The sequence below is a fragment of the Bubalus kerabau genome, chromosome 5 (assembly GCF_029407905.1).
Source record: "Bubalus kerabau isolate K-KA32 ecotype Philippines breed swamp buffalo chromosome 5, PCC_UOA_SB_1v2, whole genome shotgun sequence".
Classification (NCBI taxonomy): domain Eukaryota; kingdom Metazoa; phylum Chordata; class Mammalia; order Artiodactyla; family Bovidae; genus Bubalus; species Bubalus kerabau.
The window spans coordinates 89883208-89910863 of record NC_073628.1 but is presented as its reverse complement, the minus strand read 5'-3'; the positions used below and the strand labels follow the sequence as shown (position 1 = coordinate 89910863).

Below are 27656 nucleotides of genomic sequence, written 5' to 3'. Positions count from 1 at the left end.
AAATTACAGGAAAATAAAAGATGTCTGAAGACATAACTTGAGAATGAGGTCACAGGTACTTTTTTTACTATAGGAAAATTTGTTTAAAACAACACCAACTAAAAAAATGAAAACTCTAAAAATTCATATGCCTCTTACAAAACATCTGAAATGGTAAAACACTCATGCACAAAAATCACAGATTCAACTATGTCAACTAAAATAGAAGAAAAATAAGTCTGTTTTCCTTTTGATTTTATACAATTTAGTGATTTTATTTGACACTTTTAAAATTCATTTTGGACCCAGCATGTCCTGGGGTTTTATACACTGACCAAACTGCTCTGCTAGAGATAGTCAAGTTCAATAGCAATTTTCTTTCACATTTATCCATTTTTGTTTAAGAAATATAAGGAGTCTGTATCACTTTTTATTTTATATGACATAATCATTTTTATTATACATTTATTTAAATCACTTTGGACCAAGCATGTCCTTTGGTTTTACCCACTCATCAAACTGCTCTGCAGTGAGATAGCCAAGTTCAATAGCAGTTGCCTTTAAGGTTGATCCATTTTTGTGTGCAGTCTTAGCGATCTTGGCGGCTTTGTCATACCCTGAAGAAGAAATTAAAAGGTGACATAGGAGTTAGTAGTGAAACTTGGTTTTCTAAAGCAAGAGTAATCATTATTATTTATTTGATGCTACCAACCTCTTAAGTAAACATTTTTTAATCTTAAAAATATTTAGCAGTGGGTTATCTTGATAGCTGTCATTTCTTATACAGAATAAAACCTTTCCTTACTTTTCTTAAGTAATATGTACCTCACATTCTATAAGATGTGTCCCTAAACTGAAATGCTCACTAATCCAGATATTTTCATAAGGGGGAAAATATATACACATAGACATCTCTCTCTACACACACAAACACACACATACACATGTAGCACCAAGACATAGAAGTATACATCTGGGTAGTATAAATGTGCTGTTTCAACAGTATGTTTAACCAAAAATAATTATCTAACAAAGCATTAATAAGCTCAGTGCTGCAGCAGTACAAAAAATATAGGACTGTATGACCAGCAACTGTGGTAAAGGTAAAGGGCTCTAAGAGGGAAAAGAGAGGAGAGTCCTCTCACAATGAGGGAGGAGCAGGCAGGGCTCTGAGGAGACACACACCTTCAGAGCTTCCAGCATCTCTTTCTGTTCTCCACTCTTTTCAGACGTTACACAGTACAAGTAGGGAAGTTTGAGACAAACATATACTTGCACAAGAGGTCACAGGTCTACTGTTTACATCAAAGTTATTTGCTTTTAAAATTAATAGAGGCAGGGCAATTCTGGTTATCTTGATTTAATGTAATTTTTTTAAAAAGGCAAAAACCAGAAAGAAGAGAAATTAACAAAAATGAAACCAATGAAGGAGAAAAAACAAAAAACAAGATTAGAGGGGTATGAACCAAGAGAAGTCTGCAATGATTATCCACTAAGCAAGATGTGCAGCCAAATAAATAAATATTTTTTAAAAATGTTATGTGTCATGTGCAATTATTAACCACCTACAAAATGTTATGTGTCATGTGTGATTATCAACCACATATAAGATGTTACTCATAGTATCAATTAATCTACCTATAAAACATTATGGACATAGTTAATATAAAATTAACACTGAATGCTAAACATGTTGAGATGGGCATTTAGTGATCAAACTAACTTTGAAAGAATTCTCATGTTAAACCTTTGGGGTTAATATTAGACATTCCATACTTTAACGTTAATAATGACATTAACGTTAATAATAACATTAAAGTCTATGCATTATGCTAACCCTTTCAGTTTTCATTCAAGTCCCAAAAACATGACTACCTGTTATACATAATGAACACAATCAGAACCCATGATGTGGAGTTGTAAGGCTCATGCTTTGTCACCAGTCAGGCGTGCTTTTGCCCACTTATCCTTGAACGGCCTTTACCTCACATTAAACTGACTCTAAGAAAGATATCAATCATTCTGCTTTAGGAGTATCTCTAATTTAAACATTTTAGTAACAAATTCTGGAATATAAACATGATGAAACATTTGTCCCATGAACCTTTGGGTTCCTCTGTACATCTCTCTAGCTGAATGCTAAGGTACAATAATTTCAAAAGAATCCAGTATTATTGCCAGTTTTCATACTATTCCAAAAACAGACAGTATATTGGGCTCACAGCTACGTGAAGCAGTCATGAGCTCTAATTTTATAAGACTGAAATTATAGTTTGACATGAAGCTAAGAATATAAAATCAGCCTTGAAAGTATAAGATTATTGAAGACTTTTTTAAAACAGTACTCATATCACACCAAAAGACTGCATCATAACTTGTTCTAATGTACAAAACCAAAGAGTACATTAATAACTTCAGCTCAGCAGTAAGGAAATGGTGGGAAAAGGCTTTTAATACATTATAACATAAAGCAGTGAGTGCCTCAAAATCTATGAGTTAAAATAGTGTATTTAACAGGGATCATTATGGTCGATCTATAATCCAAGTTAACAAGTTTGAATCTATATAATGAAATATTTATAAATCTGGAAAAGGCTTGCAACACAAAAGCACAGTTTTAGACAAAATATTTCCCCCCTTTCCCTATAAGAAATGCATACATAACCCTTTTTTTTAAAAATTTAATCCATTTCTGAGTTGAATAAAACAACAACAACAAAAGTATAGTAGCATCTAGAGAAGGTAGAAAAATGAGTTCGTTCAGTGTTGTTAGTCAGCAAGTCCCAACAATACAAACTGAGAGGATATTTAGTATCTGAATTTAATGTCCCATAGTATCTAAATTCTATTAAGATTAAAATAAGCTTTAAGTTCTACTTCTGAACTTGCCACATTTCAAATAAAATGAAGTATAATCAATCAAGTTTTTGAAAGAAATATTACACCATAAAGGTTATAAATAATATATATATAGCATCTTTCAACACAATTCAAAATGTCTTTAAGACAATGTTCAAAAGAAATCTGTTGTTCACTAACATTGATCCAGTAGTCTTAGTCTCTTAAAACTTTCTCAGCTTTTAAACTGTATATTCAAAATGACATTGTTATTCTTTAAACGCATACCTATGTGAGGATTAAGAGCTGTCACCAACATTAGGGACTCATTCATCAGCTTGCTAATCCTTTCTGTGTTGGCCTGGATTCCCACCACGCAGTTTTCTGTGAAGGAAACCGATGCATCCCCCAGCAGTCGGGCTGAGTGTAACACATTTTTAATCTGAGAGAGAGACAGATTTATCAAGCCTAGCTTTTTTCTTTGTTCAATAACATATTTGCTAGTTCATATATGAATATAATTCAATTAACATATAGCACTCTTACAACCTGTAAGAAATCATACCCCCCAAAAATATGAAAGAAACTATAAACATTTGAGAGTTTGCTCTTTTACATTTGAGAGAAGTGCTCTTTTAAGAGGTGAAAAGGCATAAACACAAAAAAACTAAAGCACGAGATAGTCTGTGGTATTATAAAATACAGGTATGAAATGTTAAAGAACGCAGAGAAAGAAAAATAAATTCCAGTTGTAGGAGTTGATGAAGTTCTACTGATGGAGAGAACTGAAATAGTCAGAGGTTGTAAAGTTCAGGGTGTGTATGAGGCAATGAGTGAAGCCAGGGCTTCTCAGTTCTTAATGATCAGCACGTTAGTTTGTTTCAGCATTTTTTTGTGACATTTCCAACATGTATTAAAATAAATATATATCCACATCCTCATCTCTCTGGTCTAAAATCCCAGGGTCTGAAAACAATACTTCCAACAGTGGACTCACACAGAACTTCCAAGGTTTAATTTGATACTAACGACTTTATTATATTGCAAATGTTGATTATCTCGACTTACTTTCTATTAAAAACAAAACTGATCTTTAAAAAAAAACTGCAAGACATTTAATGTTATGTACATGTATCTGCCAGGCAGCTGGTGTTAATTGTTTGGAATCTGACCCAAAAGGAAAAGCTTTTTGATATGAGATGTCCTTTTGTCTGTCTTCTATTTTCCACTAGAGTGCATATTACATAAGGGCAAAAAAATTTGTTTTGTTCATTGCTCTATCACTAGCAACCAGGACAGTGCCTGACATAGACTAGTACTCAATCAATATTTAATGAATACGGTGAATGAATAAACATAATATTTGTCATTTGCATGTTCTTATCAAATTAAAATCAGACTTTACATCAGATACAAACTAGAAATAAGCCTTTAATATATATTTAGATATAACACTTCACACAAATAGAGGACTCTAATAGATAACAGTTCCATTATCTGAAGTTGGGGAAACTGGATAAAAGATGATGCCATTTTGTTCCATCTTCACAAAGATGAAGGAAAAAGAACAGATTTGAACATTGAGTGGACACAATGTTTTCAAGGTATATGGAAGAGTAAGACCAATGAAAGTCTTGAGAGAGAAAGGAAAGAGAACTAGATAGAAATTACTGAATAAACCAAGGACAAAAGTGTCTCAAGGGACAAGTCTAGGTCAGATGGCAGTTATGAGCCGTGGCATGTCTGTTGGACTCAACAGTGCTACAAGAACAATTCAAATACAAGTGCAAGTGTGGAAGCCCAACTGCAGTGCATATGCAAGTGAGAGTGGGCATTCCTTTCAAACAGCTGAATTTGGAGAGGAAGAAAGCAGCAGTATGAGAAGGAGACAGAATGGAGGCAGAGTTTCTTTCTTTCCTCTGTTTATTAACTGAGGAACTAGAACTTATTTCTAGCAGTTGGCATCCCCAGTGGCTAGGGACAAGAAAGAAACCTATAACCCACTTTCAGAATTTTTCTTCCTGTTATAAAAAGCAAACCATCAATTACTTAAGCTAAAAGCCACCTAATTAAATATCCAGGATTAATCTTCTAACATTAATATATGCTTGACTTCCAACTGCTACTCATATTATCTTAACACCTAATGAACTTTAAGAAATCTTTATGAAAGACAAAAACCAAGACAACTAGCTTTGGGTCAAAGACATTAAAAATCAAAAACTTACCATCATTGGCTTGAAAACATTCAACTCAAAATGTCCATTGCTGCCTCCAACGGTAACAGCGACATGATTCCCCATGACTTGGGCTGCAACCATGGTCATTGCTTCACACTGGGTGGGGTTCACCTTTCCTTCAAGAAAACCACCAAAGACACCACATCGAGCACACCAATGGATTCAAGTATGAGTTAAAATTAGGTTTTAGATCAAATAAACAAGAAAAGAAGGAAAGACAAAGCAAGACATATAATAAAGCAAGGCCCCAACCATATCTGTGTAGCCTCCCATACCTCACTCGCCAAAGCCCAAAGCAAAAAATGAAATAAGAGACATGTGATATAATTCTTTTTATTTAGCCCATTAAGATCACTTTAATAGCCTGTTCTAGAATTCTATTTGCTTTGGGTTGTGAAAAGAACTATTTACACATTTTCTAATATGGAAATCAGAATACACGATACTAACTAAAATTGTTTTCTCCTATATTGTTGGTGATGCTCCCAGAAGTTCTGATCAAAGGTAGCCCTAAACACATTCTGAAACAAGTGTGCCACATACGTCCCCATCTACTTACAGATCATGTTAAACTAAAAAAGACGTGCTTTGTAGATGAGAATGCCTGGGTTCTAATCAAGTTTCAGTTCTAACATTTATCAGCTATGTGATGATTGTTGTTGTTTAGTTACTAAGTCATGTCAAACTAGTTGCGACCCCACAGACTGTAGTCCACCAGGCTCATCTATCCATGGAATTTTCCAGACAAGAATACTAAAGTGGGTTGCCATTTTCTTCTCCAGGGGATGTTCTTGACCCAGGGATCAAACCTGCATTTCCTGCTTGGCAGGTATATTCTTTAGCACTGAGCCACCTGGGAGCCAGCTACATGATTACCTGGCATGATACTGCTTCCTGGTTCATTTTCAGGCAAAATTAGTTCTCCCAGTCCCGAGCGAGGACCAGAACCCAGAAAACGAATATCATTTGCGATCTTCATCAGACTGCAAGCAGTAGTATTCATGGCTCCACTGAGTTCAACCAAAGCATCATGAGCAGCCAGAGCTTCAAACTTATTTGGAGCTGTGACAAAAGGTAAGCCTGAAGAAAAAAATCAATAACCTGTATGAGTTAACAGGTAAAATTAAACACTTTTCTAATATCAGCAAGTTAAACAGAAACTATCAGTATATGAACATAAGCAAAAACAGAATAAAAATTTAACTTCAGAAAGAAATGCTTAAGACTCAAGCTTTCTCTACATTTCTTCAAGATGTCCTGAGGAGTAGAAGGAATCTAATGATACTAGCACATTTAAAAGATAAAACAAGCACAATAAATGTTGAAAGAAATATAAAATACTAAACGAAAAATCATTCTGCTATTGCAAACACATGTGTATGATGCCGTGAGTAAAGATGAAAAGTAGGTAAAATTCACTCCACTCGATTCCGAACTCCTTTCCTAGTACAATTTTCCCCCCATTTGAGGCATCCTGGTCTCTTCTCTTGGAGAAGGCAACGGCACCCCACTTCAGTACTTTCGCCTAGAAAATGCCATGGACGGAGGAGCCTGGTAGGCTGCAGTCCATGGGGTCGCTAGAGTCAGACACGACTGAGCAACTTCACTTTCACTTTTGACTTTCATGCATTGGAGAAGGAAATGGCAACCCACTCCAGTGTTCTTGCCTGGAGAATCCCAGGGACGGGAAGCCTGGTTGGCTGCCATCTATGGGGTCGCACAGAGTCGGACACGACTAAAGCGACATAGCAGCAGCAGCAGCAGTCTCTTCTCTAGGCTTTTCAGGTGGCGCTAGTGGTAAAAACACGCCTGCCAATGAAGGAGATGTAAGAACTACAAGTTTGATCCCTGGGTCGGAGAAGAGCCTCTGGAGGAAGGCATGGCAAACCACTCCAGTATTCTTGCCTGGGAAATCCCATGGACAGAGAAGCCGGGTGGGCTAGAGTTCACAGACTCGCAAAAGACACGACTGAAGTGGCTGAGCACACATGCATTCTGTTCTCTAGCCAGGACCTACAAGCTCCTCTGTGAGATTAGGAAGTCAAAATGAACTAGACATTCTCAGTCGCTCCCATGTTCAAATTTTTAAAGATCTACATATTCTAGACCCCATATTACAATTTTCACTGATTAAAGTTTAATTAAAAGTCAAATCTCTGCTAGTAAGCAATAATAAGAAATGTAGAATTATCTGTACTCTCTGTTAAGATCTCCACGTTAATAAGAGTTTTCTGGAGACAACAGCTCTAGTAACAGTTACCATTATTGAGACCTTCAAAAAGGTCATTAATTCAAAGAAATGTCACAGTATGCCATAGGGAAAAAAGAAATTAAGCCAGTCAATCTCTAACGTACTTGTTATTCAAATGAATTTCTCACCAATCATTTGATTCTTCCTACTTTGAAAACAAGTATTCAAAACAGCTTTAGTGGTGATTTAGTTGCTAAGTCATTGTGACTCTTGCAACCCTATAGACTGTAGCCCACCAGGACCCTCTGTCCATGGGATTTCCCAGGCAAAATTACTGGAGTAGGTTGCCATTTCCTTCTCCAGGGGATCTTCCCAACCCAGGGATCACACCCAGGTTTCCTACATCGCAGTCAGGTTCTTTACCAACTAAGCCACCAGGGAAGCCTAAAACAGCTTTAAATGGAAAATAATTGAATACTACCAGATAGTAAATGAAATTAGCACTAATAGATTTTAATAATTACATGTTGTATGAACTTACAGATGGGAAACTTTTTAAAAATATAAGGATTAATATCACAACTTCTAAAATAGACACAAAGTAGACGACTGATGGGGAAGTATTATTTCTAACTTTAAATCTGTAAGAATTCAAAGCAGAAACACCCAGAAAAACACAGACTGGTCTAATGGTAATAAGTAGTAAGCCATGTTATCACCTACCTGTGAGCGCAGCCACTTTTGCAGCAACCTTTTCTGCAAAGCCAATTCTAGTATTTAAACCAGTGCCAACAGCAGTGCCCCCAGCAGCGAGCTCATAAATTCTTGGCATGGCAGCTTTTATTCTTGTTGTTGCATATTTCACTTGTTGAACATAACCGCTAAATTCCTGAAAAAATAAAGAAATTAAGGTGAGAGTATACGATTTCCTAATGGCATGTAAGTCACTCTAACTGCATTAAATATAAGTTTTTAAAAAACACATCTCAGGTACAAAATTAGAAGCTACTCAAGTGGCAATTACATTAATGTATATGATAAGCAATGTACAAGGGTGAAAGGGCATTTAGAAACCTATCAGGTAAGCCATACCACTGATAACAACATGCACCCTACCTATAAACTATAAACTACTCTTTTAATAGAAAACAAAGAAAACCAACACAGGAAATAAACGTAAAAAAACACAACTTTACTACATTAAATTATTGGTTTATATGCAAATGATTTATTTTGTTGGTGCATTTCAAATAACTTGAAGAAAGAAAAAAACTGAATCTCCTTAAGAAAAATGCAAACAGAAATATCCTCCATACAATTTCAGTTAAAAAACCTGACGTGGAATTTGAGGGTGTTTTAAAAGCTCTCAAGAAGCTAACTGACTTATTGAACAGCCTAAGAAGGTAACAGGGTAGAGTAAGACCCTGGGTAGCTTCATGATGCGTTTTAATTCTGCTATGAATGCCACACTGCTTCCCAAAGTACAACATACTTTAAGTAAAGTAACCACAGAAATCATCATGTTTGAAACACAGCAAGGGCCCTATTAAGTAAGAACTATGCAAGGACAGAGGGCATAAACTAGAACTCAACTGAGCAAGCCAGGATATATGGTTACACTCAATCTATCTTTTCTTTATCCTATCTAACAACACTGAAGAACCATGAATACTTTTGATTAGTACTGGGATTTCACACTGCTCTAAAGAAAACATTTTTTAGAAGATACAACTTCTTTCCATCTGATCTAATATCACTTACATATATACCAGGTGGATTCACTTAAGGAATACATTTTATTAAAGAAAAAATTACACTCAAGAAACTCAAAAGACTATTTCAATAAAAGCAAGTATAAATGCCTCTGGTAAGATAAACAGATAAATTTAACTTTCTGTCACAAAGAATGATGATTTTACATAGGAAGCTGAGTCATGGCCCAAATGGACTTGAGCATATAATGGTTTTCCTACATGTAACACACACAAAAAAAACAGGAAAAAAACTAGAAACCAGAGAGATACTCAAAAGTTTCAAAAACAGATACTGTATCTCCTTAGAACTTACATATGGTAGAGCCCAAATCACTGCAGATGGTGATTGCAGCCATGAAATTAAAAGATGCTTACTCCTTGGAAGGAAAGTTATGACCAACCTAGATAGCATATTCAAAAGCAGAGACATTACTTTGCCAACAAAGGTCCGTCTAGTCGAGACTATGGTTTTTCCAGTGGTCATGTATGGATGTGAGAGTTGGACTGTGAAGAAAGCTGAGTGCTGAAGAAGTGATGCTTTTGAACTGTGGTGTTAGAGAAGACTCTTGAGAGTCCCTTGGACTGCAAGGAGATCCAACTAGTCCATTCTAAAGGAAATCAGTCCTGGGTGTTCATTGGAAGGACTGATGCTAAAGCTGAAACTCCAATACTTTGGCCACCTCATATGAAGAGTTGACTCATTGGAAAAGACCTTGAAGCTGGGAGGAATTGGGGGGAGGAGAAGGGGATGACAGAGGATGAGATGGCTGGATGCATCACCGACTCAATGGACATGAGTTTGAGTAAACTCCGGGAGGTAGTGAAGGACAGGGAGGCCTAGCATGCTGCGATTCATGGGGTTGCAAAGAGTCGGACACGACTGAGAGACTGAACTGAAGAGCCAATGATGTAAAGAGAAATAAGATACAGCTTAAGAAGCAACTTAATTTAGTAAGCTTAATTAAGTCACATCATGTGTACTTCAATTAATCATTTCCAGTTTTCCTCATTCCTGCTGTCATAAACTTAAGGTAAATGATCATGTTTTTTTCCATTGTTTGCTATCAGATGAACAAAACTACAAATGAAATCTTTCCAAATAACCAGCAGCCAAACTCTCACAACTAACTTGAATTTCTACAAAAATACTGTTACTGATACTCGATATAGAATTTGTGTATGTCCTACCTCAAACTGGAGTGAGCTTACTGAGACAAAATCTGTTCCTTGTATTTCCTCTGCAATGTGTACTATCAGACATTCTTTAAAGTATCACTGAAAGTGAAGTCACTCAGTAGTCTCCGACTCTGCGATACCATGGACTGTAGCCTACCAGGCTTCTCCATCCATGGGATTTTCCAGGCAAGAGTACCAAAGTGGGTTGCCATTTCCTTCTCCAAGGGATCTTCCTGACCCAGGGAATCAAACCCGGATCTCCCACATTGCAGGCAGACGCTTTACCCTCTGAGCCATCATAAAGAAACATAAAAATGCTTTTTGTATTTTGGAAAAGAGTAATACCTCTTTTACATGTGGCCAAAACATTTAACCACTTTAAAATTAATTTTTAAAGAATTAAAAATTAATTTACAATAAGAGAGACAAAGGAAGAAATTATGATAATGATACTGATGAAGATGATGACAGCTAACACCAATATGTGCTTACAATATGTCACAAACAGTTCGAAGCATTCTACATGAATTAGCTTATTTGAACCTCAGAACTATTCTACGAAAGAGATATTATTTTCTTGGTTTTACAGCTAGAAAAACTGACGCAAAGAAAAGCTAAGCTTCCTAAGGTCCAATAGTTTGCATATAGCAAAGCTAAGATTTAAACTCAAGCAGACTGATGTGGAGTCTGGTTCATAACCAGTATGCCCTGCTGTTCTCCTGAGTAGATGCCAATAAAAATCACTGACAGGTTAATGCAGAATCATCTCTGTTGCTGAACTGAACTGTTACAAACTTGGCCATTTAAACCAGTGTGATTTAGAGGGTAATACATTGGCCATTTGTACCAAGCCCACAATGGAACCAAATCTAATCACACTCAATATACCTGCCCAAGAGTAAGTGGAACAGCATCCTGTGTATGAGTACGCCCAATTTTGATGATCTGGTCAAACTCTTTGGATTTTGCTTCCAGGGCATCATGCAGCTTCTGTAGTCCTGGGAGCAGCACTTCATGAACTTCTATTGCAGCAGCAATGTGCATTGCTGTGGGAAAAGTATCATTTGAGCTCTGTCGGAAAGTTTTCAAAAGAAACATAAAATGTTAAATCATAGGCCAAAAAAACCAAACTTGAATGTCTCAGTTGAAAATCTCACTAAGTGACTACTCAAAATGTGGCATATTTAGTACTCAATTATATTTATGTGTGCCAAGTCACTTAGGATCAAATAAGAAGCAAAAGAAGCAACCTGATTTCCTTTACAGAAGGCGTTTAGGCCGGTATTACACAGACCACCTACAATGAATGTATTACATACTACTATATCTACCTGCTAATAAATAACAGCAAGACACAAAGAAATACACCTAGCAAATATAAGGATAGCAGTAATAAAACATCTTAAGTTAAATAACACATACAGTCTTTCACAAACATTTCTTCCTTCACTAAACTTGAGGAAAATTCTGCGAGATAGGTCACCACTTTAAAAATAGAACAGAATCTGTCAAAGAAATTATGTGCCATGCCGAAGTATTTAGAGTTGGCAGAACTGGGACCTGACCAGGTAGTCTATAAACACCATGCTCTTTCGTCAAATGTAAACCTGTACTTGTAAATTACGACGTTATCTTTAACTCCACCTCAGTCCTCTACCTGACCATACACACTAGGTTATTCTGAAGTAGATTTCAGACTTCGGTATACATAAAAGATAAACTCATATTTAAATGCAAGTCCTAGGTTTGCAAAATCCTTCACACCATGCAATGTGAAAAAAAAAAAAATAAACTTCCTTATACTTTAAATTACACTACGTACCCAGATCCTGATTTTTAAATATCACTTCCCAATAAGATCCTCCAAAAGGTCTTTGGAAAAATGATTGCTTAGGGGGGTTAGGACAGGAAAAATACAAGATGATAAGCCTGGAGCATCTTGTAGTGGAAAAATTAAGTGCCTTAAAAAAAAAAAGGGATGGTGGCATGTTCAAAGGACACAGGAGCCAACATGCTGTGGCTTTATGGAACGATATGAGTAGCAACATAGAGAATAAAAATACTGGATTATAACCTTAAGAAAAAATATTAATGAATTCATGCTTACATATAATGATTAAATAAATAAATAAATCCGAGGGGAGAGAGAAGAAGAATATTCTGTAAATATTCCTTACAGAAAAATTTCAATTAATGCAAAAAGAAAGAGGGGAAAAGAAAATTACTACTAAAACATCACAGCAGTAATTGCTATTGGCAAGATCTTCTGATGAATGTTAAAAGTTAATAGGCAAAAGTTTAGGGAAAAAGAGGCTGTTTTCATAGCCTCAAAGTTCTCTATTAATTTCATGGTTATTTTAACACATGTCCAAAAATTTCTTGATATTCCTCCCTTAGGAAATAGAGCTTAAGTGCAGTAGCTGGAGTATAGGCTATTGGAAAATGAAGACACTATCTTAACCAAGTGGCAGACACCATCTTAACCAAGTGATTCGAGCTAACATCACCAGTACCAACTTGTGCTATTATCATGTACCCCTGATATGATGCAAGAAGAGCCCTTCATTTCTTAACAATCTTCCCCAAAATCCGGTCTCAGTCTAATCATGAAAAAACAACAGACAAACCTATATTGAGGGACATTTTATGAAATATCTGACCACTGCTTTCAAAAGTCACAAAGACAAAAGGCAAACTCTTAGATTAGAGGAGACTAAGGGGATGTGATGACAATACAATGTGGAGCATGGACTGAATCCTGGTTAAAAGAAGAAGGACATCAATAGAAAACTAATAAAGCCTGCTTAGGAGTATTGTACCAATCTCAATTTCTTTGTGTGATACGTGTACCAGGGTTATGTAAAATATTTAATATTAAGGTTAGCTGGGTAAAAGGTACATAGAAACTCTGAAATTCTTTGCAATTCTTATAAATAATTTTATTTTTCAAAAGAAAGAGTTTTTAAAATATAAATCAATGAAAATATAAACATATACTAAATTCAAGTATCCTAAAAGTGATTTTTACCCACTAAAGGTGCTTTTCATGAAATTTAATACATAGACTCAAGATTCCTAAAATAAATAAGAAGAACATAAAAGAAGTCCTTTCCATTAAAGAATATAAGCAGAGTTAATCCTCCCTGTCAAAAGTTAATGCCTGTTTTACAAAGAAAATCTCAGGATTCTTTTCAGTTTATACAAGGAAAAGAAGTCGTATACTGACCTGGCTTTTATTAACATGATCGTTGGGATGTACAGGTTTCTTGCTGCCAAGTTCACCTCCCAGAATTTCAATTGCTCGATTGCTAATGACTTCATTTACATTCATATTTGTCTGGGTTCCTGATCCAGTCTGCCATACCACAAGTGGAAAATGATCATTTAATTTACCTTCAGCTACCTGCAGAACAAAATGTTAAAAAATGTATTTTAAAAAATAAGAAAAATTCTATATTCATTAAGCTGTTTGAATCAAATGATTGTCGGCATCATTTATAGTACTATTTTAAAGACACTCACTTTTTTCATGTGCTACTATAGTTCCTGGTTGTCCAGCAAATTGAAGCTTCTGCAGTCTAACCACTGCTACTTTATTTTTTTTTATTTTTTCACTTTACAATATTGTATTGGTTTTGCCATATATCAACATGAATCCACCACAGGTATACACGTGTTTCCCATCCTGAAACCTCCTCCCTCCTCCCTCCCCATTCCATCCCTCTGGGTCGTCCCAGTGCACCAGCCCCAAGCATCCAGTATCATGCGTCAAACCTGGACTGGCGACTCGTTTCATATATGATATTATACATGTTTCAATGCCATTCTCCCTAATCATCCCACCCTCTCCCTCTCCCACAGAGTCCATAAGACTGTTCTATACATCAGTGTCTCTTTTGCTGTCTCATATACAAGGTTATTGTTACCATCTTTCTAAATTCCATATATATGCATTAGTATACTGTACTGGTGTTTCTCTTTCTGGCTTACTTCACTCTGTATAATAGGCTCCAGTTTCACCCACCTCATTAGAACGGATTCAAATGTATTCTTTTTAATGGCTGAGTAATACTCCATTGTGTATATGTACCACTGCTTTCTTATCCATTCATCTGCTGATGGACATCTAGGTTGCTTCCATGTCCTGGCTATTATAAACAGTGCCGCGATGAACATTGGGGTACACATATTTCTTTCAATTCTGGTTTCCTCAGTATGTATGCCCAGCAGTGGGATTGCTGGGTCATAAGGCAGTTCTATTTCGTTTTTTAAGGAATCTCCACACTGTTCTCCATAGTGGCTGTACTAGTTTGTGTTCCCACCAACAGTGTAAGAGGGTTCCCTTTTCTCCACACCCTCTCCAGCATTTATTGCTTGTAGACTTTTGGATCGCAGCCATTCTGACTGCGTGAAATGGTACCTCACAGTGGTTTTGATTTGCACTTCTCTGATAATGAGTGATGCTGAGCATCTTTTCATGTGTTTGTTAGCCATATGTATGTCTTCTTTGGAGAAATGTCTGTTTAGTTCTTTGGCCCATTTTTTGATTGGGTCATTTATTTTTCTGGAATTGAGCTGTAGGAGTTGCTTGTATATTTTTGAGATTGTTTGTCAGTTGCTTCATTTGCTATTATCTTCTCCCAGTCTGAAGGCTGTCTTTTCACATTGCTAATAGTTTCCTTTGATGTGCAGAAGCTTTTAAGGTTAATTAGGTCCCATTTGTTTATTTTTGCTTTTATTTCCAATATTCTGGGAGGTGGGTCATAGAGGATCCTGCTGTGATGTATGTCGGAGAGTGTTTTGCCTATGTTCTCCTCTAGGAGTTTTATAGTTTCTGGTCTTACCTTTAGATCTTTAATCCATTTTGAGTTTATTTTTGTGTATGGTGTTAGAAAGTGTTCTAGTTTCATTCTTTTACAAGTGGTTGACCAGAGTTCCCAGCACCACTTGTTAAAGAGATTGTCTTTAATCCATTGTATATTCTTGCCTCCTTTGTCAAAGATAAGGTGTCCATATGTGCGTGGATTTATCTCTGGGCTTTCTATTTTGTTCCATTGATCTATATTTCTGTCTTTGTGCCAGTACCATACTGTCTTGATAACTGTGGCTTTGTAGTAGAGCCTGAAGTCAGGCAGGTTGATTCCTCCAGTTCCATTCTTCTTTCTCAAGATTGCTTTGGCTATTCGAGGTTTTTTGTATTTCCGTACAAATTGTGAAATTATTTGTTCTAGCTCTGTGAAGAAATACTGTTGGTAGCTTGATAGGGATTGCATTGAATCTATAGATTGCTTTGGGTAGTATACTCATTTTCACTATATTGATTCTTCCAATCCATGAACATGGTATATTTCTCCATCTGTTAGTGTCCTCTTTGATTTCTTTCACCAGTGTTTTATAGTTTTCTATATATAGGTCTTTAGTTTCTTTAGGTAGATATATTCCTAAGTATTTTATTCTTTCCATTGCAATGGTGAATGGAATTGTTTCCTTAATTTCTCTATTTTCTCATTATTAGTGTATAGGAAAGCAAGGGATTTCTGTGTGTTGATTTTATATCCTGCAACTTTACTATATTCATTGATTAGTTCTAGTAATTTTCTGGTGGAGTCTTTAGGGTTTTCTATGTAGAGGATCATGTCATCTGCAAATAGTGAGAGTTTTACTTCTTCTTTTCCAATTTGGATTCCTTCTATTTCTTTTTCTGCTCTGATTGCTGTGGCCAAAACTTCCAAAACTATGTTGAATAGTAATGGTGAAAGTGGGCACCCTTGTCTTGTTCCTGACTTTAGGGGAAATGCTTTCAATTTTTCACCATTGAGGATAATGTTTGCTGTGGGTTTGTCATACATAGCTTTTATAATGTTGAGGTATGTTCCTTCTATTCCTGCTTTCTGGAGAGTTTTTATCATAAATGGATGTTGAATTTTGTCAACGGCTTTCTCGGCATCTATTGAGATAATCATATGGTTTTCATTTTTCAATTTGTTAATGTGGTGTATTACATTGATTTGATTTGCAGATATTGAAGAATCCTTGCATCCCTGGGATAAAGCCCACTTGGTCATGGTGTATGATCTTTTTAATTAACCACTGCTACTTTAAAAGGTGAAAGATAATCTATTGTGAATGGCATAAAAATTTCACTGATTCCAAATGAAAACTGAATCAAAGATATCTTTCTTCTATTTCTCCAACTGCCCTCTGTAATATCCAGACAGGGCCACTTGTTAATGCTGGCAAATGTGTTAAGTCTCTAGATAAATTCACTGTTGGTACTCAGCAAGAATATCCAACAGATGTTACAGCCAGAGTCAGCATTATAACCAACAAGTGACTTAACAGTGTGAGTTCACTAGTAGCTACTGCATCCCACAAATGTCCCATGAGTAGCAATCTCCAAGCACAGACATAAACATGCCTAGATTTGTCTCTATTTTTGTCATATTTTTGTATTCTGAGCTAGTTAGTTTTTTAATTTTAAGTTCTCTGGGAAACTTCATCTTCTGGAATGATTTTAGTTTTAAGCTAAGAAAATCGGTGTGCACGTTAGAAATTATTACCTTAAAAAAACTGGTTCATTTAAAAGTAAAACTTTTTTCCGAACTGAATAAAAATAATAGGTGATTAGTGTAAAAAATTCTGAGAACTAAGAAAAGTATAACAGTCATCATACTTTTACCCTCAGAAATAAAGATGATTAGAACTTTGGCATCTCCTTCTAGTCTCTACTTTCAAGTGATGGGAGTATATATGCAGAAAAACGTGTTTTCTATTCACTTTTTCTAAACAAAACTGGGATCATAAAATACATGCATTTTGCAATCTTTCCTCCCCACTTCTTATATGGTAAGCTTTGTTCTATGACATTCTTTAAAAAACTAAATTTCTATGGCTTCACAATCTAACTTGTTTAAACAGCTGCTTTAATAAAAAGTACTGCAATGAACATTTTATCTAGAGCTTTTAAACTGTTATCTCTGCTTATCTTTGCACAACAATCATGTTATTGGTGGAAGAGTGAAATTACATTCTGCACACATATTATCAAACAACCAATTTTAAAGGGAATTATTTATACATAAAACAAGAAATCAAATATAAATGTTCAAAGAGTGCCTCTTCAAAAACTTATCTTTAAACGATATAAATTACAAGGAAAAGTAAAGAGAAATGAAAGGTATAAAATCATCCAGAAAATTTGCCATAATATATATTTGAAGCATATTAATATCCTTACCAAATAATAACATTGTCATCCTATATTAAAACACATTAACTCAATAATTCAGTGCCCCTTTCCTCAGGCCAGAGCTTATCATTATCCGGAAGATAATAGGGATCTAATGCCAACAAGTAAACACTCTTATCACCTCTTACCTCATCTGCTGCCTTCATTATTGCATTAGCAATCTTTGGATCAAGACCATAATCCTGGTTTACTTCAGCAGCTGCTCGCTTCAAGATGCCAAATGCTTTAATAACTGGGATCTAAAATTTTTCATCAGAAAAATATCTCAATTTGCAATTTAAGCATGGAAATTTAAGATTACTATCTTATGCAGGTACAAACATTGTACAGAAAACAATAACTTAAATAATATTATGACATTAAAATGTTTAGGATATAGACAAAGATTAAAGATAGGCATATAAAAACCAAGAACCATCATTTATCTATTTGTACAGGCAACCAAACACAAGCAAATACAATGACTTTTCACAGATACGTATGTATGCCTTACACACACATACACACATTCACACAGATGTACAATATACCACTTGTACAATATACCATTTGTCCTATTTTTTATAAGATATTACAACACACATGATTTTACATCACATATTTAAAAACAAATGATACTCAACCATTTCACCAGCCTATACCATTATTTCCTGGAGAAAGGAATGGCAACCCACTCCAGTGTTCTTGCCTGGAGAATTCCACAGACAGAGGAGCCTGGATGGCTACAGTTCATAGGGTCACAAAGAGTCAGACACAACTGAGTAACTTTTCACTCATACCGTTATTTGGGCTTCCCTGGTGGCTCAGTAGTAAAGAACCCACCTGCCAATACAGAGGCTTCAATCCTTGTTTTGGGAAGATCTCCTGGAGAAGGAAATGGCTGCCCACTCCAGTATTCTTACCTGAAAAATCCCATGGACAGAGGAGCCTGGTGGGCTACAATCCATGGGGGGGGTCTCAAAAGAGTTGGACACCACTTAGCGACTGAACAACAACATTATTTGCCCTCACTGGATTCCATGCTACGTAATAATTTTTCCTTGTCTTTAGAAAAGAATAAAACATCAAGTAAAATAAAGGTAGCAAAATGGTGCTATGAAAACTGGACACCACATGCAGAAGAATGAGAATGGACCACTATCTTATACGATACACAAAAATGAACTCAAAAAGGATTAAAGACTTGAATGTAAGACATGAAATCATAAAACTCTTGAAGACATAAGCGGTAAGCTTTTGATATCAGTCTAAGTGATGATTTTCTGGAGGAGTCCAAAAGAAAAAGCAACAAAAGCAAAAATAAACAAATTGGACTATGTCAAACTAAAAAGCCTCTTCACAGTAAACCATCAAGAGAATGAAAATGTGGTGGCTGGAGGGTGTGAGGGGTGTGGGGGAACACGTAGGGCCTGGGGGTTGGTGAGTGACCAGGAACCAGTCTGCCATGGCGCACCATCCCCCACTTCCCCCATGGTTAGTAGCACTAATCTGTTTCAGAGTATTTCCTGCTAAATCCAGGAAATTAAAATTAAAACATTACAAGTGTTTCACCCAAATGAAATGGAGAGATATGACACATAGGATTACACATGAAAACAAATGAGGATTTCATTTTCTATAGGAACACTGCAGTGGGTCAAACCAATGCTGAAGGCACAACCAAATGCCAATCAACTCTGGCTACCAAAATGGAGTGACTGACCCCACAATGTCTGTGGATACATAAAAATAAAAAAAAGTCACAGTACAGAGCTTCACTGGGCACTACTAAAACAAAATGGTAAATATATCATTGGAGATGAAAGGGTCTCAGTATTCTTTACTCATTCAGTTCAGTTCAGTCGCTCAGTCATGTCCGACTCTTTGTGACCCCATGAATCGCAGCACGCCAGGCCTCCCTGTCCATAGCAGTCCGTAAATTTTTTTTTATTTTGTTTTCCTAAGGACCTCAGGTACAAAGAGTCTGCTTTATATCTTATGTAGTTCAGAAAATTAATCCAGATGGAAGCCAAATATGTAAAAATTGATAACTCTTGTATTCATCTTTCATAGACACCTGTCCAGATCCAAACAACTGCTCTGTCTCTGGTACAGCAGTAGCAGCAATCACGCCACCCCAGAACCACACACCTTGCTAGTTGAAGCAAGAAAATCAAAACATGAGCCATGCTTACTCCAATTAATATTGCTTAAGACTGATCTTTTTAACCCCAGGAGTTGAACTATATGGGAATATTCAGGATCAGCTGCTACCTTCTCTCTCCCAACCATGTAGTCTGGCCCTCACCATTAGACTGGCTGTGGGTTGACAATTACAGAGATATTTTTCTAAGATCCACTGCGTCTTGGAAAGGCATACAAATCTGTCAAGATTCAGTCTTGAAATCTTAGTAATGAGCTAAAATATGGAAGTTAAAATTATTGTTTAGATAAAAAGTATATTTAAAAGATAAACGTAGCAGTATCTCACCAGATGAGGCCTGGGGACTTCTAGGCTTACTAGCCTATCCTGCATTCTTGTGGTGACTATTTTTCATACTCTAGTTGGGCTCCAGTAGGATATGTAATATATTTTGTCAATTCTTTTCACACTTTAACATCTCTGAAATCAAGATGTATCTTCAAATCAATGACATGACACAACTTTAAATGGCAGATTTTTTTCTTAGTAGTACATATCAGATCTAACTGAAGATTAGTTCTAAGGTAAGGGTTTAATGAAATATGGTTTTCATATATATATGAAATATTTGTTTTCATACAAATAAGAAAGTTTTCTCATCATTAAATCATTCATGTAGCACTGAACAAATACTTATATATTATGTTATATGCCAGACATCATGACAAATAGTATTTTTATGAATTAGTGTACACTTTTCTACAAACTGAAGCCAAGATAGATAGAAAGTATAATATTAAAGAAAAATTAGACAGGAGGGGAGTTTGGGGGAGAATGGATACACGTATGTGTATGGCTAAGATCCTTTGCTCTTCACCTGAAACTATCACAGCATTCTTTATTAATTGTATTAATGTATTAATATTTATTAATCTTTGATTAATCATATACATATATTGCAGCTATATCGCAATACAAAATAAAAAGTTTTTTAAAAAAGTTTTCTTTTAAATCAGTTTCTTAAAAGCTTTACATCAATTAAAAAGAATCAAAATTAAAAATGTTTACAAACTACAACATTCTAGTAAAAATATGAAAAATCCAAGCAAGAATGAAAGACAAATCACTTAGTTCTATCAAATAAAATCCAAAAGACTCACAAAGTCACAGCTTGAAACACTAGCATACTAAAACTTAAAAACGTTTAACGAGAGAGAAACTCTTTATTACTCTCAAAGCTAGTTCTCGAAATGACTTTACATTTTAATTCTGTAAAATATTTATAAGGTAGGGTGACTCCCAATACTGAATAATACCTAGTTCATCTAAAATAAGCCAACATTTCCACAAAAGCCACTTACTGGCATGCGTTCTGTCATGCCTCCAATCTTAAAGTTCATTGTAGATCTCACAGTCTGGGCGCCATAATACTTATCATTTGGGACCTTGAGTTCACCAAAGGTATCATATTCTATCCGAAAAGAATTTTGGCTTGCCTAAAAATAAAGACAAAACACTGTTACAGCTTGAAAAGAAAACAAGTATCAGGAGAAATAACATCATATACAGGAAATACACAGGAAATTATTGGAAATAATTGGAAATTATTTAATATTGGAAATATAATTGGAAATATAAATTTAATTTATAATTCCAAAATAATTAGAAATATATGTTTCCAATATACAGGAAACATCATATTTGGGAAAAGAAATTCTTAAGTACAACAAAGACAAAAAAATTCCACTTTGGTTGTCATTGTTCTCCCCCACTTACAGTTTTTTTCCTGAAAATTTTAGTCACACAAATTAATACAGATGTTAATGATGGATTCTAGGATTCATACACTATGCACATGATAAATACAAAGAAAGCCTTTGAAGTCAAAAGAGTAATCTTTTCCAATTCAGGAATATGCCTATTATTGGTCAAGCTTTCATTTACTATTTTACTAGAACTTTGGAAAATAACCTAAGAACAATACTTTCAAAGTTTGAAAATATTATATATTTAACCAAAGCTCAACCATTGTCTACAAATATTATGCATGAGAGAGAGCTTAGTGCAACACAAAATATTCCAGGCTTTGCAGTGAGATGGCCCACCACCTGGTAGCTGTGTCATCTTCAGCAAGTCTGCTTTTCTAATCTATAATTACAGTAAATGGTGTAATTGAGAGAGACATGGGCCAGATCAGTTCCTAACCCTTCTCAGGGTATTGGATTATCTCTCTAGAAAAATTAATATAAATATATGTAAAATCTTATATACGATTTTAAGGAGTTTATACCTTGAAGTCAACTCATTCCCCAGGATAAGAACCCACGACCCAAAATCCCTTTTATGGAGAACCTAAGATTCTACCAAGTACATCAAATTATACTAATTAAGAAAAAAAAATAGACGTTTGGAATCTACATATATTTATTTTACAGAGAGTTCAAAGAGATACTCAGAATTTTAATTAATGTTCTCCTTGCATTAATGATAAAATAAACATGATCAGATGATTCAAAAGATTTAAAAACACCTAGCAAAGTAATCTTATTTTAGTAAATAGTCCTCTGTATAGGAAACAAATAATTTTGTAGTTATCCCTTGGGAACAGAAAGACGGAACAACAACAACAAAAAAACTTTATGTTATAAAACTTTTTAAATTGTATGAAAAGAAAAATATCCTTGTATCTAGTGAGAAATATAGGAGTATAATCAGTGAGGTACATTTTTTTCTTCTGCCTAAAAGTCTGCAGAGGAGAGGAGTGGCTAAGATGGCAGAGTAGGAAGACTCAGCTCATTTCCTCTCAAGAGCACACCAAAATTATGATTATTTACAGAGCAATGATTGATGAGTAAAGCTGAAAAATTAGCAGAAAATAGCTTCTACAACTGTAGATATATAGGTACCATGGCAAAATAGGTAGGAGGGGTGAAGACATAGTAAAGTCAAGACCTATACTCCCCTGGGGGGAGGTGACCTACAAACTGGAGGATAATTACAATTGCAGAGATTCTCCCCCAGGAGAAAGAGGTCCAGGTCCAGTGTCAGGGTCCCTAGCCTGGGGGTCTTGCACTGAGAAGAGTCCCTTGAAACTTTGGCTTTGGAGGCCACAGGCCTCACTTTTGGCCAGAGGTCTGTGGGAAACAGAAACTCCACCCTTAAAGGGTGCACACAAAATTTCATACTCTGGCACCCAGGGCCAAAGCAGTAATTTGAAAAGAGTCTGGCTCTTTACAATGACCTACAGAAAAAAAAAACCTTTATATTATACATAAACACAAATGTATATACACACAAGGCTGAAACAAATGTTTTGTGAAACAATCTGTCCTGCCCTCATATTTTCTATTCTATGCTATTCAGTCAAAACCCCAATGCTGTTTACTGTCCACTACATTGATTTCTCCACCCATTAATGAGTCCACCTGAAGTTTGAAAACCATGTGTATGATTTTCAAAACCTTCTTACATTATCTCTTCCTAGTGGCTTAGGCAAGAAGAGGACTGCTGAACTAAATTAATGAAAAAAATTATCAGTGCTTTTGATGAAAAAGTGAAGTTATGACGGTATCTATAAAATATAAATAAGTTTTTAATTATTATTTTAAAAATTGTGTTTTTTTTTTAATCATGTCTTTATATCTCATAATTCAGAGAGCAGAATTTCTGGGAGAAGTTTAAAGAGTCTAACCAGCTAGGCATAGGGCAGGCACAAACTGCTATTTCCCAATGTCCTGGGAGATGCATTTTTATTCACAATTGCTTCCCCTTCTAGTGAAGCATGAAAGGATAATATGGCCAGTGTGCACTGCAGTGTGATGGCTATTTGGGCCTAAAAATACCAAGTACTATTACCATCCACTAACCCCAGTAACCTGGAATTGATGAGGTGGTCTCCAAGTTTACATGCTATCAGTCAAGAGTCTCAGTTCAGTTCAGTTGCTCAGACGTTTCTGACTCTTTGTGACCCCATGGACTGCAGCATGCCAGGCTTCCCTGTCCATCACCAATTCCCGGAGCTTGCTCAAACTCATGACCATCAAGTCAGTGATGCCCTCCAACAATCTCATCCTCTGTCATCCCCTTCTCCCGCCTTCAATCTTTCCCAGCCTAAGGGTCTTTTCCAATGAGTCAGGTGGCCAAAGTATTGGAGTTTCAGCTTTAGCATCAGGCCTTCCAATGAATATTCAGGACTGATTGCCTTTAGGATTGACTGGTTGGATCTCCTTGCAGTCCAAGGGACTTTCAAGAGTTTTCTTCAACACCACAGTTCAAAAGCATCAATTCTTTGGTGCTCAGCTTTCTTTATGGTCCAATTCTCACATCTATACATGACTACTGGAAAAACCATAGCTTTGACTAGACAGGCCTATGTCAGGAAAGTAATGTCTCTGTTTCTTAATATGCTGTCTAGGTTTTGTCATAGCTTTTCTTCCAATGAGCAAGCATCTTTTAATTTCATGGCTGCAGTCATAACCTGCAGTGATTTTGGAGCCCCAAAAAATAAAGACTGTCACAGTTTCCATTGTTTCCCCATCTACTTCCCATGAGGTGATGGGACCGGATGCCATGATCTTGGTTTTTGAATGTTGGGTTTTAAGCCAGCTTTTTCACCTTCATCAAGAGACTCTTTAGCTCTTCTTTGCTTTCTGGCATAAGGGTGGTGTCTTCTGCATATCTGAAGTTACTGATATTTCTCCCTGCAACCTTGATTCCAGCTTGTACTTCATCCAGCCAAGCATTTCTCATGATGTATTCTGCATATAAGTTAAATAAGCAGGGTGACAATAAACAGCCCAGACGTACTCCTTTCCCAATTTGGAACCAGTCCATTGTTCCAAGTCTGTTTCTAACTGCTGCTTCTTGACCTGCATACAGGTTTCTCAGGAAGCAGGTAAGGTGGTCTGGTATTCCCATCTCTTTAAGAATTTTCCACAGTTTGTTGTGATCCACACAGTCAAAGGCTTTGGCATAGTCAATAAAACAGAAATAAGATGTTTTTCTGGAACTCTCTTGCTTTTTCTGTGATCCAACAGATGTTGGCAGTTTGATCTCTGGTTACTCTGCCTTTTCTAAATCCAGCTTGAACGTCTGGAAGTTCTCAGTTCACATACTGTTGAAGCCTGGCTTGGAGAATTATCAGAGTCTAAAGCGTTTAAGGGTTAGTAAAAAGGTACAGGCCTTAGGCCTATAATATATCCCCATGCATGTGTAAGATAACCATTAACTAAACCATGATGTCTCTTAAAGAAAATGTAAAATGCCTTTCACATTCTCAGCCTTAGGTGGTTTCAAAGAATATTTCAGAATTCAAGAAAATCCAAACCATTTCTTAGGCAGAAAGACTATCTCAAGAGGTTTAAAATCCCAAATGTGACTTCATTTTGTTTGGGTTTCCAGTTTCTCTAAAAAGACTTTTTAAATTCTTTCAGTTCTTAAAGTACAGGGTGACCACCAAGTCTTAAAATACTGACAAATATGTAATAAGTGGTTTATTGATACTGTACTGCAATATAGAATATTATCCATGTTTTCAGACTTTATGGCCATCTTGAAGATGAAGTAACTTTAAAAAATATAGAACTTCTTTGTCAACCATGCTACCAAGCCAGTATCATTAGCAGGTCTCCACTGTATAGTCTCTCTTTTTCTCCTCAGTATCACATTTTAATTAACTGTGCATGACATCTTTGCTTATTTACTAATAACTGCTTTGTTTACTTAACACGCCTCAGCAGTCTCTAAGGTCTTCCCAAGTGGCACAGTGGTAAAGAATCTGTCTGCCAATGCAGGAGAAATGAGTTTGATTCTTGGGTTGGGAAGATCCCCAGAAAGGGGGATGGCAACCCCCACAGACACAGGAGCCTTGGCAGGCTGCAGTCCATGGGGTTGCAAAGAGTTGGACAAGACTGAGTAGGGATGCATGCACACAAGCAGTCTAAACCCTGTGCCCACAGTGACTGTTTCACACACAGGGGGCATTCAACATAATCTTCCTATCTGACGAACTTGTATTCTTAACTGAGACGAAGGGTAATTTAGGGCATTTAGGGTTATTTGAAGTTCTTTTTGTAAAAAGTTTATTGAAGTATAACTGATTTATAGTATTGTGTTAATTTCTTCTGTACAGCAAAGTGACTCAGTTAGACATATGTATTTTTTCATATTCTTTTACATTATGGTTTGTCACTGGGTATTGAATATAGTTTATTTCTTAACACCAGCAACAAGAAAAACTTAGATCAACTCGGAGATTTTGGAGCTGAGAAGATTAGAGGGCAAAAGATGTATTTAGAATTTGGGGGGGGGGGGGAAATCTATCCTCACCTGATGTTAGCTAACACTACAATACAAAAAGCAAGATAGTGCTTTTTTTTTTTTTTTTTTTTGACATTAACAGCAGGATAGATTCAGTTCTTCAGTCTTTTATTCCTTTTTTACAAAACACTAAATAAGTGAAAAATAACTTTTTAAAAGGCTTTAAAGTGCACTAAAATTATTCGAGCAGGGAGTTGCAGAAATATAAAGCATCCTTGATTTCTGGTTTCAGATATAGTGATGTCATCAAATTATCTTAAAGTGTATAGTCCAGAAAATGTCTTGGGCCTTTAAAATCCCCTAGATGGAAGCATTCATTTAATAAAGCACTCACCACGTCCCAAATTCAAAGTATTTCCACAGGGATAACACTGCTGAGTATCTGTAATTATTTTCATGTATCCTGGTGACTCAGACGGTAAAGCGTCTGCCTACAATGCGGGAGGCACGGGTTCGATCCCTGGGTTGGGAAGATCCCCTGGAAAAGGAAATGGCAACCCACTCCAGTACTCTTGCCTGGAAAATCCCATGGACAGAGGAGCCTGGCTGGCTACTGTCCATGGGGTCGCAAAGAGTCGGACATGACTGAGCGACTTCACTATTATGTATTACATAATACTGTATGTATTACAGTTTACAGTTCAGTCGCTCAGTCGTGTTACAGTATTACTGACCAAAATCCCAACTCTGAGTAATAGAATAGGGTCTGAAGCCGTATCTCTGAATAAAAGCTCAAACTACAAATCAGAGTGAATAGGGCAAAATAGTAAGCCTTCCTAAACCAGCATTTATTTCTCACACTTTTCCTGATAATACACAGGTGAGCATACCTATTCAATGTTTATTTACTACAGCCCAAATTTCCGGAGGTTACTTTCTAAAGTGAAAAAGAGCTCGTGTAAGTTAGGGTATCCAACCTGAAATTGGACGTTTAGTTCCTTGGAGGGCGTGCCTCAATTAAAAGTGCTGATTCAGCAATAGTTAGGTCCCATGCAATTTTCTCCAACGTACTTCAGGACATTCTGCCAGTTTCATATTTCCGGGTTTTACAAAAGTTACATGGGGAAAAAGAGTCTCACAAACTAAATGGCCAATTGCATGTGAAGTAAAATCTCTTAGGTTCACAAGACCCTTCCAACCCCACCTGGAGACGACTAGCAGCACAGCTCTGACCCCAGAAATTAGCTCCGAGGGGCTGGATTCAGCCGGGCCCACTTAGGGCAGGTGCGGAGCTGCCCCTTCCCGACACAGTCCCACCTCGTGGCTGCCCCCTCCTCACACCGTCCACCTCAGCATCCTCGCAAGGGAAGTCGCCACAGAAGTGAGCGCGGCAGGGGCAGGGTCCACGAGGCCCGGCGTGACTCTCGCCCACAGCTGCCGCCCCTCCCGAGCGCTCCTCCAACTGAGGAAGCGCCCCGGGCCGGCAGAGAAGTTCCAACACAGGGGCCAGTATCGAGACCCTAAGGCCGGCGGGCGGGAGGCCTGAAGGTCACCGCGGGGCGGCCAGGGCGGTCGGGCAGCACGAGCTCACCATTCGAGCGGCGTTCGGAGGCCGGAGCAGGAGGACTGCTGGGCCACCCGGGCCAAGGCCAGGTCTGGGGGCGGAACCTGGATTCCGCGAGAGTAAACGCGAACGCGCGAGGAGCCGGAGCGCGCGATCCATAGCGCGGCGGCCTTGGTAGAGCTTCCGGGCGTTATGGCCACGCCTCCACACAGGCTGTAAGAAGCCCCACGGTCGCCACTCTTATCCAATCAACAGCCTCAAAACCGAGCTGGCGGGGCCAACGGC

At 36.9% G+C, this 27656-nt stretch overlaps 1 protein-coding gene across 1 annotated transcript in view; it reads right to left on the bottom strand.

Moving 5' to 3' along the window:
* Positions 1-221: 221 nt before the first annotated feature.
* FH (fumarate hydratase) overlaps positions 222-27656 on the bottom strand; it is a 215845-nt gene continuing 188410 nt past the window's right edge. The window contains exons 2-11 of the mRNA XM_055582174.1: positions 27399-27563; positions 20911-21045; positions 17556-17666; positions 13405-13581; positions 11067-11249; positions 7972-8137; positions 5934-6137; positions 5046-5173; positions 3106-3259; positions 222-596 (exon numbers count right to left, since the gene is read on the bottom strand). Coding sequence (XP_055438149.1) covers positions 454-596; positions 3106-3259; positions 5046-5173; positions 5934-6137; positions 7972-8137; positions 11067-11249; positions 13405-13581; positions 17556-17666; positions 20911-21045; positions 27399-27563 — 1566 coding nt within the window. The 3' untranslated portion in view covers positions 222-453. The remainder of the gene's footprint in view (positions 597-3105; positions 3260-5045; positions 5174-5933; positions 6138-7971; positions 8138-11066; positions 11250-13404; positions 13582-17555; positions 17667-20910; positions 21046-27398; positions 27564-27656) is intronic.